The 14483-nt window shown below is 34.3% G+C and overlaps 3 protein-coding genes across 3 annotated transcripts; 2 read left to right on the forward strand and 1 right to left on the reverse strand.

Annotated features, from left to right (window-relative positions):
- Nucleotides 1–422: 422 nt before the first annotated feature.
- LOC101259605 (glucan endo-1,3-beta-glucosidase 14) lies at nucleotides 423–6046 on the forward strand. The gene is made up of 4 exons (XM_010315063.4): nucleotides 423–933; nucleotides 2237–3267; nucleotides 3430–3564; nucleotides 5777–6046. The coding sequence occupies exons 1-3, from the start codon at nucleotides 879–881 to the stop codon at nucleotides 3484–3486; spliced, it is 1143 nt and encodes a 380-aa protein (XP_010313365.1). The 5' UTR covers nucleotides 423–878; the 3' UTR covers nucleotides 3487–3564; nucleotides 5777–6046.
- Nucleotides 6047–6622: 576 nt separating this feature from the next.
- Nucleotides 6623–9727, forward strand: LOC101259909 (biogenesis of lysosome-related organelles complex 1 subunit 1). The gene is made up of 3 exons (XM_004251010.5): nucleotides 6623–7278; nucleotides 7603–7808; nucleotides 9435–9727. Exons 1-3 carry the CDS (start codon nucleotides 7176–7178, stop codon nucleotides 9522–9524), a joined length of 399 nt encoding a protein of 132 aa, XP_004251058.1. The 5' UTR covers nucleotides 6623–7175; the 3' UTR covers nucleotides 9525–9727.
- Nucleotides 9728–10751: 1024 nt separating this feature from the next.
- LOC101260202 (probable calcium-binding protein CML48) lies at nucleotides 10752–14367 on the reverse strand. Its single transcript, XM_004251011.5, has 5 exons — nucleotides 13839–14367; nucleotides 13016–13062; nucleotides 12277–12452; nucleotides 12171–12189; nucleotides 10752–11025 (listed from the first exon to the last, which is right to left on the reverse strand). The coding sequence occupies exons 1-5, from the start codon at nucleotides 14236–14238 to the stop codon at nucleotides 10918–10920; spliced, it is 750 nt and encodes a 249-aa protein (XP_004251059.1). The 5' UTR covers nucleotides 14239–14367; the 3' UTR covers nucleotides 10752–10917.
- Between the last annotated feature and the right edge of the window lie 116 nt (nucleotides 14368–14483).

Raw genomic sequence — 14483 nt, forward strand, 5'->3', positions numbered from 1 at the left:
AAAATTTGTTCTTTCTTGATTTATCAAAATGAACAAGTAATTAGGAATAACTATAAAAAGAATAGACAAATAATTAGGGATAAAAATAGTAACTTGTAAATCACACATGACATGTTACACTAGATAATTTCAATTACAAGATGAATTTGATTAAAAAACGTTTGTTAATAGTGAGAATCGATTCTGACTTTGCTAATATTTTCTGCTTGAAATAATAATAATATATTCAATATAATTTCATGAGTGAAAAAATAATTAAAATAAAATAATAATTAATATATTTATGTGAATGAATTGCCTAGTGATTAAGACACGAGACAAGCTAGTAGCACAAAAATGTCAAAAGAGTGTTTAATGCTAACTCCATTTAATTTAAATTTTTACTTTAATAAGTCTCATTTTAAATCTAAGCATTTTTTTCTAATCATTCCAACTTCGAACTCATATTTGAAAAAAAATTAATTAAAAATAAATATTCATTACTATAATTTAATTAATACATATTTAGACAGTGTTTATATTCTGTCTATGATAAGAATCACAATATAATCTGGTTGAAGTTATAATTGAACATCGTACTTGTTTGATTAAATTTTTAATACAATAAAAATTATTTATATAAACAATCTTACCATTTTTAATTAAGTAATTACTAAATAAAATCTACTAATATTTGTAGAAGTTCAATAAATACGAATAAAAATGAATTGAAAAAATATTAAATATTTTTTAAATATATATAACAAGAGTAAGTATATATAATAAGAAAAATATGGGAAGTTGCATGTTGATTGTTTTGTGTGTATATTATATAAGGGGAGGGGGATCAATTAAGAGGCTTCGTGGCTTGAGATTTAGCAAGGCTGGCAAAAGGGGCAATGGCCATCCTATTCTTCAAGGCTCTTCCCCTGCTTCTTCTTCTTTCTTTTACAGGTGACAACATGCCCTTTTTGGTGTTAAATCTTGTGGCTTTTTCATTAACTAGTTAAGGGGGTCTCTTTGCTTTTGTTTTCTTATGGGATTTTGTTGTTTTTGGGTGTGGGGTGGAGTTGGAATGATGTTTTAGTTGTAAAGATTCAATTTTTATGTGTGGGGTTCTTGTTTAAGCTGATGGGAACTGGGAACTATAGTATTGTATTGCTTTGGGCTTTAATGAGTTTTTTCTCTTCTGGGATTTGTGGTTCTTGGTTGAGGTAGTTGGTTCTCCATTTTTAGTTGTAAAGATTCAATTTTTATGTGTGGGATTCTTGTTTAAGTTGGTGGGAACTATAGTATTGTATTTGCTTGGGCTTTAATGGTTTCTCTTGCTTTTCTTCTCTTCTGGGATTTCTGGTTCTTGGCTGAGGTAGTTGTTTGGGGGTGGGAGGTGGGGGAGCTGCAACTGCCATTTTAGTTATAAAGATTCAATTTTTTCGTGTGTGGATTCTTTTTTATGTTGGTGGGAACTATAGTATTGTATTGCTTGGCCTTTAATGGGGAATTTACTAGCTTTTCTTCTGGGTTTTGTAGTTCTTGGATGAGGTAGTTGGTTGTTGTGGGGGGGGGGGGGAGGGGGGGGGGGAGAGAGAGAGAGAGAGCTGGAACTAGATATAGAGATTCAATTTTTTATGGTTGGTGGGAACTTATAGTATTGTATTGCTTGACCATTAATGGGTTCTCTTGCTTCTTATCTCTTCTGGGATTTCTGGTGGGGGGTGGAACTGCCATTTTAGTTGCAAAGATTCAATGACTTGTTTTTTTTTTTTTGTTTCTTGATTTACTTGGGGTGAAGTGTTGTTCTGTCATCAGATTTAGTGAAGGTGGATCATCTTGGAGCTAATGAATAGAGTATGTTATTGTTTTTCCTGTTCAATTTGTTGAAGCTGAAAACTGAAATTGTCAGTAGAACCTGATTAAGATAATTTATTCTAGTTCCCGTGTCTGTGTTGTTCGTACTCTTCGAAAATGTTGCCGCATCTGTGTTGGATCCAACACACTTTCCGTCGGTATTTTTGAAGAGTCCGAGCAACATAGCTCCCAGTTGGCGATTGTATCTTTTCCCTCAATTTCTATTGTTACATCAAACTTTCCTTATGGATAGGGTGTAGAAGTTTGAATTTTCTATTTTTTAGTTTAGTCATTTGTAATTTCCATTTTATGAGTATTGATTTGGGGGGGAACAGAGTTTTGCTCAGATTTTCTGATTGTTAAATGACATTCCACAAAGTATTTATTGTTATTTCAATTGTTTGATCAGATTTATTTGCAAGCACACTCAGCCTTGGAATTGGAATTAACTATGGCCAAATTGCAAACAATTTGCCAACACCCTCACGAGTCTCGTTTCTCCTCAGATCACTCAATGTTACGAGAGTAAAACTCTATGACGCTGATCCAAACGTGTTAACCGCTTTCGCTAACACGAATGTTGAATTTGTTATCGGACTTGGGAATGAGTACCTACAAAGAATGTCTGATCCTCAACAAGCTCAGGCTTGGATTCAACAACATGTTCAACCTTACCATACTCAGACTAAAATCACTTGTATTACTGTTGGTAATGAGGTCTTGACAGGTACTGATACGCAGCTGAAGTCTTACCTCCTACCAGCAATGCAGGGTGTGTACCGTGCTCTTGTTAATCTTGGACTTAGTAATGAAATATATGTGGCACATCCCCACTCGGCGGGGATCTTGGAGAACTCTTTTCCGCCTTCTTCTTGTTCATTTCGACAAGATCTTAGTGAATACATTCATGGCATGCTCAATTTCCATGTCCAAACTAAGTCGCCGTTCCTTATAAATTTCTATCCATTCTTTGCATACAAAGACAAACCCAACGAAGTTCCGCTTGATTATGTACTTTTCCAGCCTAACCAAGGTACGACTGACCCGATCACGAATTTGAAGTATGACAACATGTTGTATGCACAAATTGATGCAGTTTATTCAGCAATTAAGGCAATGGGCCACACAGACATTCCAGTTAAGGTTTCCGAAACTGGCTGGCCATCAAAGGGAGACCCGAATGAGTTTGGAGCAACACCTGAAAATGCTGCACTATATAACGGTAATTTGTTTCAGCGTATGCAGCAAAATCAAGGGACTCCAGCAAAGCCATCAGAGCCCATCGATGTTTACGTGTTTGCACTTTTTAACGAAAATTTAAAGCCTGGTCCAGCATCAGAGAGGAATTATGGTCTCTACTACCCTGATGGAACTCCAGTTTATAACATCGGGTTACGAGGGTTTCTTCCACGTATGGACTATTCAGCTGCTAAGAAAAATGTAAGGAATCTGTCATTTCTTGTTTCGTATGTCGACTATTACCTTATTTTCATCGGTTTTTATTAATTATTATAGTTGTGGTAACTCCAAAATTTGTTTTCAATAGTATGTTGAAATGTTGAATCTTGCATATTTTCTAACGCTATCCTTTTATTTTTACAGGCCTTCTTTATTTCTGCTTTTCTTCTGCTTATGATGATTTTCTTGATACACTTCTGAACGCTGTACGATAGATAAAATATGGAGATTAGAGATGATTCAATTTTTTCAGGAACTTCCACTGATATATATTAGACGGTAACAGGACTTCAAACCTCAAATTTCTCCTTATTTATGCTTTCGTTATTCCCTGAATTTTCTTGAATTAGTGTATTTTTTTAGGGGTGTTTGAGGCCATTAGTTTTCAAAGTATCTTATCCTCATTTTCCTTTAGTTTTTAGTAGTTAGGAGCTCCTCCTGAAATCCACGTTCCTCGAACTTAACAAAAGTGCTGCATCATTTTTGAAGAGTCTAAGCAACATAGCCTGAATTAACCATTATTAATAAACATGTGCGGCGTCGAAGTTATTTTCGTTAATTTGCATTTTTGTAAGTTGTAATGGATTCTTGGGATTTTAATATTCCAGTGATGGTCAACTGTTAATCACCTACTTTCTAGGATACCTTCCATTGTATCATTTCTTTATTGAAGATATGGTAATGTGTCTCATCAGCCTTATCTTCCCACTAGCAATCATGCATATGAATCTCATTTTACAAAATTCCCATCATCTTCATGAAGACAAAAGTCCATATTGGATTGTATATTGGTAAAGAAAGCCACCTTCTTTGAGTCCCATCTATCAACAAATTCCGAATTATTTCCCTCAGTCCCAATTTAGGGGTCTTACTTCCGTTTTTGGATTGTCCTGTTAAGAGTGACTCTTTCTATATTTAGCAAGCTTTTCCATTCCAACATTCTATGTAGCAAGTTTAAGACCAGAAGATTCATAAGTCGTTATTTGTTTCTTAAAAACGCCGTGAATAGATCAAACTAAGACACATAAATTGCAATGGAGGGAGTATTGTCAAGTGGAAAAGCTCATTAGTAATTGTGTGTACTAGTGAAACCCTGTATCTGATTAGGACTTCTTCTGCCTCTTTCTTTTTATCATTATTTTCGTAAGAATTTGTTGCATCAATCTGATGTGGAGCCATCAATATTGGTGTCACCTATCTGTCTTTTAGTTAATTCAAACTTGCATTTCTTTCAACCTCTACCTCCTTTTTTTCTTCTTTTCCCTATTTTATTAACATGTTCCTTATTCCACACACTTGCACAAGTTTTGAAATGAAATCCTCCCTGTCTGATTTCGCCAAGTAGCTACAAAAGCGGTCCACATATTAATATAGATTTTTTATATAGTGGGAGTCGGAGCAAAAATATATGTGTTTTGTATGTTCTTTGATGTGGAATTGATTGGTATTTATTATGTTGCTTGGACTCTTCAAAAATGTTAACGGTTGCGTGTCGAATCCTCCGAAGAACATAGGAGGATTCGACACAAATGCGGCAAAGTTCTGGAGAGTCTGAGCAACTTAAGATTTGTTATGTCAGGCTGTTCTCCCTGTGTATAGTGTGTTTGTATTTACACTTTCTTGCTTTCTTTTTTCCACGTAAGTCGGGAGAGGGGTCGGGGCATATAAGGGAAAAGATCTTTTTTTAGATTTTCAATTTTTGGTTGCCTTGTAGATAAAAGTATGTGCTTATAGAGAACTGATCTGGCATGATGGAAATTTCTTGTTGGCAATTCTTGAAAAAGTTGAAACTTTAACATCATGGAGCCCATAGGATACCTTTTCTTATATCAGCATTTGCTTAGAATGTGTAGATGAACTTTGACATTTTTCGCAACAAGAGTGTCAGGCTAATATTCCCACCGAGTTTGATTCCCCACTAGGCTGGATAAACCTTCACCACATCTAGTTAGTTATATAGAAACGATACTTTCTACCGGGTGCAGAGACATGTGTTACACAGTGTCACTCATTCATTATCGAACCGACTCCAAAATCCCACTAGAGCTCCTTTTATAGGCCATGAACTAGATCTGAATCATTCTCGTATTATTAAGAAGTGATTGACTATTGATTCTCCCGTAGGGAAGGTCTAGTCTATAATTATCTCCTTCTTGATCGAAGCTCTATGTCATGATCTTCTTGACACAACTGGGCAAGAACATGTTGTTTACAGAGGTCCTATAACATTGTGTCATATCATTGATACAAAATAAAGTTTTAGTCTTTGAATGTTTCTAGACACACCCCGCCTTCTACAAGACGTCTAGTGAATCGCGATATGAAAAACAGTACACTTTCAACACATTTAACTAATCTTTGACAACTAAACTTTCAAATTTGGCTGCTGAAATGTGTGATTCTTGTTATACTTTTCTGCAGATAATGATGTGGTTTCTTAGTCTTGATACAATTAATCTAATAACTTGTTTATTATTATTATTTTTCGCAGGTAGTCGTAGACGACGCAGTTTTTATTATCTTCTGTTTCACATTTTGCTAACTCTGCTGGAAAAATTTGCTTATTGGAGATGAAGGTCATGATCAATAGAGACATTGTGTATTCATACCAAAAAAAGAAAAGAAAAAAAAAATAGAATTTATAGAGACTCAGAAAAAAAAGAAAAAAAAAAGTAGTTTGTTTAACTACTTTTATTAGTTGAATAGTTGATTCATTTTACAAAATTTTAATAATAAGAACAGAAATATATTTGTCTGGCAATAGTTGTCATCCCATTATTATTATTTGAATTATAATAAGGGAAATATTATTGTGCTGATGTATATGATTGATTATGACTTATATTTGCTGTTTTTTAATCAACTTGTAAGCTTGTAGGGCTACTTCTGATTCAAAAGAATTTATCGAGAGTTAATTTAATTAATTTTTAAAATAAATTTTTACTATTGTATTGTTGGTTCAAAATTGAGTTTAGTTCAATTATCTACAGAACACATGCAAATTTTTTAAATAATTCAAATTGTTGTAACTTTATTTTTTTGATTTAAATTTTAAAATTTTCTTATAATGACTTTTTAATTAATTAGGTGTTTTAATAATACTTCTTTTTATCACAAATTGGTTCTCTTGATTTTAAAAAGAAATGGTTTGTTTTTTCAAAGTGTTTCTTGTTTTAGAAATGTAAGACGAGATTAATGAACATGAATTAATTATTTAATTTTCTTGTGTTGATGAAATTCAAGACTAATAACTCGCAAAAGTAAAATATGAAGAATATTTTTATTTATGTATTATTTTTTGAAAATGATAAGTATTAAGAAATATTTATTTTTAGTTAGATCGACATATAAATATGAACAGATGAAGTAATGTCTTTTAAAGCCATAAACATCTCAAAATTTAAAATTAGTATTTAGTGATGAGAGATATAAGATATAAATATTTCAATGGAACACTTCGACTCTTATAAATAATAGTATCAATTAGACGCTATTAAATCAAATTTGGATATTTATTTTTTACATGTGTTAAAATTTTAATTTATGAATTTTGAATTTTTTAAGTTTTTAAATTTATAATTTCTATATATTCAATAATTTTTTTAAGAGAAATTTGAATTAGAGCTACACGAAATACAATCGAAATTATAATCAATAAGCTAGCTCCGCCCTTGCTTGTTAACCTTGATCATCGTAATAACTAATTACGAAAGAAATTTCTTAAAAACCTATTAATCTGATAATGAAAGTAAAGTCGATTATAATTTAAATGTCTAAATAAAATATTTCGATAAATTTAGGACTAACCATGTATTAAGCCATTTAATTAATCATTTCTGTAAGATTCAATTTCTTCGAGCTGCCATTGCAGTGTCACTTTGGGGGAGAAGATGGATCGGTCGAAGCAAGTAGATCCTCATGGCTTAGAAGCTTCACTCATTCGAATCATCAACTCCCACCATTCTTCATCTCTCAAGCTCCGTGAATCCACCGGTCAGTAACTAATACATAAATTTATTTCAATTCAATGTTTTTTTTTTTAGCATTTGGTTTCTGGGTTTCTCGAATTTTACAAAATTGAGTTGTGGGTTTCTGGAATTTTTCGAATTGAGTTTCTAGGTTTTTGAATTTTGCAAAAGTGGGTTGTGATTTTCTCGAGTTTTGCAAAAGTGGGTTGTGATTTTCTCGGATTTTACGAATTGGGTTATGGAATTCGTGGAATTTTACGAATTGGGTAGTGGGTTTCTTGAATTTTACGAATTGGGTTGTGGGGTTGCTGGAATTTGACAAAATTGGGTTGTGGGTAATTTGATTCAGAGAAGGCGAAGAAGGATGGGATTCGTAATGCAAGGCGGGTTTCGGAGCTGCTGGTGGATTCAGTGAATAGAGAAGTACAAGAAGCGTTTGTAATGGAAAAGAGGATTGAAATGGAAATTCGTGCTTTAACTGCAAGCATTTTTCGATTTGGAAAGCAAACTGATCAATGGCTTGCTGCTTCACACTCTATCAATACTGCAATTAAGGTCAGTCCATGTTGCTAGCTATTTGTGTTTATGTTTATTCAAGATTGATTTTTTCTGATGAGTGTGTAGCTTTTAGGCTCTAATATCCAGCTAAAATAGATATCACCTCGACTAAGTTCCGCCGAGTAGAAAACTGAAAAAGCTAGGTGATTTCTTTCCGTTTGTGTATGTTTTGATGGACAAAGTTAGTTCGTAGTTGGCCTCGTATGAGGTAGCAAGATGTGCACAAGTTGATTCAGATATCACAGTTTCAGCTTGTTTTTGTAGAACTAGGAAGTTCAATTATAAAGCACGAGCCTCATCGTAGACTGTTGGATCGACTTTTAAACCTTTATCCTAAGGTTCTTACGAATATGAAGCATGAGTTTGTTCCGGTGTTTCAAGAACTGTCTTGATCATTCTGATCTGATTTCAGAGCAAAATGCCTTGAACTCTTGACTATCATACTCTCCTCCATTGTCAAACTTCAGATAGTGAGTGTGTTTCACCTTATGCAGTTTTGATATTTTTTATACATACAATACTATCACATGCACTATTCACGTAAAAGAAACAAGGTAAATGTCAGAACGCAAAGTCCGAAAGAAAGAAAATGGATACATAATTTGGGTGCGTGCATAAATTTTCTTTTTGCATATTCATCTCTTAAGAGGAAATTTACAGCTGATCTCTTTGCCTATAAATAGGCATCCCCCACTCCAGTTGAACATTATCCCTTCAACATTCTCTTCTTTTGATAATAAAGTCATTCTATGTGTGGCCTTGGAGGCAAAAATGGTCGAACCACATGGTAAGAAAAAAGAGATGAGATGATTTACAACTTAGGAAGGGGTTGCCTTCTATAGGCAGAGAAATCTACTGAAAATTTCCTCTAGAATATGAACATACAAGATGGAAGTAGGTAGCTGATTAACTTAACTATTAAGATTCTCCCGGGTATTATATTTTCCTACAATTGAACTTAGGCGAGTTATAGTTAATCCCAATTGAAAAGGAATCTTTGAGCAAACGGTCTGCACTAGTAAAGTCATCTCCCTGTGACTTATAGGGCACATATTCAAGCTGTGGAATCAACCATTAACATTTGCATCAGTGTAGGTTGCCTACCTCATACCCCTTAAGGCGGACCTTTTCCCGGATCCTGTGTAAATGCACAGTGCTTTGTGCAGCGACTTGTAATAATTTTTATTTTTTGATGATTAGGGAAACCTGCAGCCGCTACCCTTTGGGTGCGCACAGGGGTTTGCTTCTATGCAATAGCTCGCAAACCACATAGGAGAGTTAACCCGCACTAGGTAAGCCTAGTACGACGAGCTCGACCCAGAAGGCAAACCCCTTGCTGGCGACAGCAAGGGGTTTCGAACTTGAGACCTCCAACATGGAAGTCCCAAGCTCATACCACTGGGGAAGGGTAATATTCTTTAATAGCCGACAACAACTAGATGAGGCTGAGTCGTACTTGTTTCTATTGAAATGACATGTTTCTATGCAGTGGAAACTGTGTTTTTTTTTCCATATTGATAGTTCATGTAACGTTATCCAATTTCATAGAGGCATAGATGATATTAGTCGTTTATACATTGTTGATATATGTAGCTTCAATATTTTACTTTATTTTTGGCACAGGAAATTGGAGACTTTGAGAATTGGATGAAGACTATGGAGTTTGATTGTAAAAGTATTAATGCTGCAATCTGCAATATTCACCAAGAATGACATTTGAACCTGAATTATCATAGGCCTGTGATTAGTATATGGTTTATATCATGTCATTTGAGTGTACAGAATATTCTTTTTGCATGAATGACAATGGAATTACATTTATTTCTGTACAACAACTTGTGTACTTATTCTTCTATGTTGTGTAAAATCTTTGAAAAACTTGTAAAAGAATTTAATTGATTGGTTCTTTTGATCCACGTATAACTCTCATACTTTGCTTAGGAGGTCACTGATAATTTGGGTCGATGCTCTTTGTATATTGCACTTTTTCTTCTTTTTTTTTTCCTTTTGGTTTTATTGAAACTGAAGCTATTATTGTATCATTATTCATGAGCTATTACACATTCTTTCAAGGGTGAATACATTTTTTACATGAAAAAAAACATCTACCTTCGTCTTATATTCCATAAGAACGAACTCTAAGAAAAGAGAAAGATTTCATCCATCAAACGGAACTTAAAATGAGGTAGTAAAAATCAAGACTCATACGAATACCTAGGGTGACAATTTCACCCCATATTAATGAAATGAGTTCATTTTGTCGGTATTTAATGATTTTGATCACTCATATTTTAATTGGTTAAACATGGGCTTCAAGTTATTTTAAGAGTCTCTAAAAATATGATCAAAATGACTCCATAGCTAAAGCCTTGACCGACGTTCACAAAATTTTTTGACAAAAATAACGTCGGAATTTTGAATCACTAAGAAGATGATGAACGATAGCGCACGAAAATCAACAAAATGAGGGATTTACCTGCTTTGGGTCTCATATGACATTGTAAATGGGGTGTTTTGGCCGTCAGGGCCAACTGACTTCATAGCTAAGGTCTTAAAAGAATCCGCAAAATCAACTTCTTTTTAAATTTTCGAAAAACAAAAAAGCTTGGGGTAGATTGGTGAAAGATAGGGGCGGAGGCACCCGGGGAAAGGGGTAATTTTTTTTTAAAAAAATAGATTTTTTAATTGGATTGGGAACCATATTACGCAAATCATATTTGACAAAATTCATATTTTCTCATATTCTATTTGTGTGGATTGTAATCTAAATCATTTTTGGTCAATCCATATCCAATCCAATCTAACCATTTATCACTCCTACCAATACCATTAAAGTACAAAATGAGAAATTTTATTCGCAGCAATACATGCAAATTATCTAAAATGAACATATCAAAAAATATTATTTTTTTCTGCATCCCAAAGGCAGAAAAACCATACTTGAACAACACTTGTTTTCTTATATTATTGATCAGAACTTTATACATATGAACAAGAATTGACATGAAAACACTTGTACAGACAATTGTAAATATACAATGTCAAGATCACAATATTGACACAATCCACGAACAATAAATGAAATAAGAAATGAATTTCTAGCATCCTAGTATGACACAAGGAAAGGTAAGATCATGGCCATGAACTCATCATACGTCAGTTTCGCTGAGCCAGTATAACGCGTGTCTTTCTCCTTAAACTTTTCGGTCAAGCCCTGAGAATTGCAAAAGAGGATTCAGAGACACTAGTATGTATGAAGGAAAACACAGGTAGGTAGTAACAGGTTACACATACAAAATAAAGTCCATCAAGAAGTGGCAAATATGACAATGAAGTTAAGTTCCATTTCAATGCATTTCTTTTTAGAGGGAAATACTTCAGAAAATGCACATTATATCTGCAAGCGGTCACTCGGCCAAAAATATTTACAGCCTCTAGCCAATCTACATATATATACATCTGTTGGCTACTATTTTTTTCGTGTGGGGGGCTATTTATGTTTATTTCTCTTAATTTCTTCTGATCTGTAACCATAATTTATATTCAGAAAACTCAGAGAAGTCTTCAAAGTGGAATTCAATCCCCAGACCCTTATGATCAACTAGCACCCTAATGTCGCTAAGTGGAGAAGATAAGGTGACGGTGGGTGCAGAAACAAGGTGAAATTTCTGAAAATTATTTGAATTGATAAAATGAAGTATCCAAATTTAAGCAATAAATAGCTTCAGATTCAAATGTGCTAGCACCCTAATGTCAAACCATCGGGATGCAAACACGACATACCGGGACACCTAGGTGAATGTGTTGGGAAGGAACCACGACATATGTATGCATGATGAACCAAGATATTTAGCTAATTCTTACAGACGATGCTTGTTTGGTCTACCCTAGAAGTGTACTCCCAAAACAAACTACATCCATAAGCTCTCAGAATTCAGAGAGCATAAGAAAGAGAAGTACTTATGAGCTTAGTGACGTGTACAAGACCTAGATTTTCAGCTTCAGCTCATTGTATTAGCTTTTTCAGATAAAAAATTTCAGTTTGCAGTTAGACTTTCTTAGATATCCTAACTTATTAAAATCGGAGTTCTAATAACAGTTGGAGTAGCCCATCAGGTGCTGGTCATGACCTCTAATTTGAGTTGTAACACTTCCGTCTAAACTCCGTATTATAAGAAGGATAAGATTGCAACGACAAACTAGGTTAACACTTGTAACTGTTAGTCTCCTCTCCAAGCCCAAGAGAAGGCACACTTAAATGTGGGGGAGAGATAAGGGGAAATACATCGAAGCCGTGCAGATGTATAAATCAAGATATTGAGTAAGGAAATGCTTATAGAAAGAGATCAGTTCTTTTACCTTCACAACCATCCCACATCTGCATCATAAAAACATAAAGTTCAGAACATAGTCAACTTGAAAACCCATCTATTTAATGAAAATGTGATAGCAGTATCAGACTTACTCGACAAAACTATCAAAACACAGCTCGGGTCTCCTACCACTTCCATCAGTATATCTGGAAATCAAAACTTCAAGAACAGAAGGTGGCACCATGTACCCAAGACTGTAGAGAGCATCCCTTAGTTCTGTTGCATCAATCTTTCCACTTCGATCTCTGTCAAATCTCTCAAAAATGGCCTGCAAACCAGAGGATCAAAATCTCAGAAACATTACCTAAAACTAGAAAAGTGGTAAAAAGATGATCTTGAAAACAAAATATGAGTGGCTATGGTAGGGCGTGAGAGACATATAGACACTAAGTGAATCTCAGTATTGGCCTCCATGTTTCTTTTGGATCTTTGTTTACTATTCACCTACTTTTCTTTTTATGCTGGCTCTGTGTGTTTTAGTACAAGAACTGTAAAGCTTTAAATTTTATGCATGGTATAGGTGAGTATCTGTTCTCGGAACATCTATAGCAACACTCCAAAATGTTTACCCATCACTTTCTGTGACTAATGTTCTTCCATAGGCCTACTAAAAAATTACCCCAGTACAAGGCCAGATTGGGCTACATATAACTTAATTTTGTATCATCCACCCCCCAAAATCTGCTTCCACCTCCTTATCTTTTACAACCCGCTCTTCCTCATGCGTTAAGTTTTTTTTTTTTTGTTTCTGCTAGAGGTTTTGATATTTAACTTCTTGAGTGTTATCCAACAATTAAAATCTAAAGAAGAAAGGAATGAACAATTGCCTACCCTCCATTGACCAAGACAGCTCCATAGTGCAGCAAATTCCTTTGGTCCTGTTCAACAATATAAAGACAAATTTCAGAAATAGCAAAACCAAAGCAACAAAATTAGATTAGCTATGTCATATAGCTAACAACCACAATATTTCATAAACAAACCAAGACACTAGCTATATAATCTATAATCGTCAATTCTTAATCAGAACAAGAACATCACCATTGTCAATTTGAACTACCTTCATACAAAGAAAAAGCTATACAGCGAAACCCAAAGAGCTAAACTTCAAGAGATGATTAAAATTTAGCTAAACAAGTCTATATTAAGAACCCCACAACCAAAATCATAGAAAAAAACTTGCTTTTATTTTCGAACTCACCAATTCGTTGAAAAGACATGGATAAATTATATTGCCAGCATTTGGACTCTACCACCACCACCACAAAACAACAATAAAATCCCTTCTTTTTCCTAATCACCATTGTTAATTTGAACTAAATTGATATAAAAAGTAAAGCTACATATGAATCAATTAGCCTACATAGCAAAAAGCCAAAAAGCTAAAAATTCAAGAAATAAGTAAAATTGAGCTAAACATATCAATATAAAGAACCCCACAACCAAAATTCCTTCTTTTTCCAAATCACCATTGTTAATTTGAACTACATAGATATAAAAGTAAAGCTACATATGAATCAATTAGCCTACATGACGAAAAACCCAAAGAGCTAAAAATTCAAGAAATGAGTAAGATTGAGCTAAACACATCAATATAAAGAACCCCACAACCAAAATCATAGCAAAAAATGCCCCCCCCCCCCCCAAAACTCACCAATCCTTGGAAAATACTCAGATGGATTCTTGAAAAGAAAGATTAACAAACGAATAGTCCTTAGACTAAACCTTTGGTAACCAGAAGAAAGAGCTTGTTGCAGCTCTTTCTCCTCAACAAACCCACTGCAATCCCTATCTACCATCTGAAAACTCTGAATAACTTGTGGGTCAGTCCCCGGAGGAAAGCCAGAACCATAATTTGGAGGATTCTGGTAATACCCAGAACCAGGTCCATAACCAGCTGTTTGCGGCTGAGCCTGATGAGGATAATTTGAGTAATTTGCATAGGAAGTAGAAGAAGAAGGACGATATGGGTGGGCTATTGGTGGCTCATTTGGGTCGAAGAGTGGCGGCGCAGAAGGAGAATACGATGGTCGGCTGCCATAGGAAGAAGACATTGTTGTTTGGTGGTGAGTTGGTAACGTTTTTTTATGTTTTTGTGTATGATCTTATTTATTATTACGATAATTTTGAAATATATTTATATTTTTTTATTTAAATAATTAAAATCGTATTTTAGAAGAATATAGATGTATTAGAGCTAATATGAAAATTAATATTATAGGAGTATTATTTTTCTCTAGTACCTTATTCAAACGATTTCTTGTAGTTTAAGGAGTTGTACCAAACTAGATAAGATCAT

The sequence above is a fragment of the Solanum lycopersicum genome, chromosome 11 (assembly GCF_036512215.1).
Source record: "Solanum lycopersicum chromosome 11, SLM_r2.1".
NCBI classification, from domain to species: Eukaryota; Viridiplantae; Streptophyta; class Magnoliopsida; order Solanales; family Solanaceae; genus Solanum; species Solanum lycopersicum.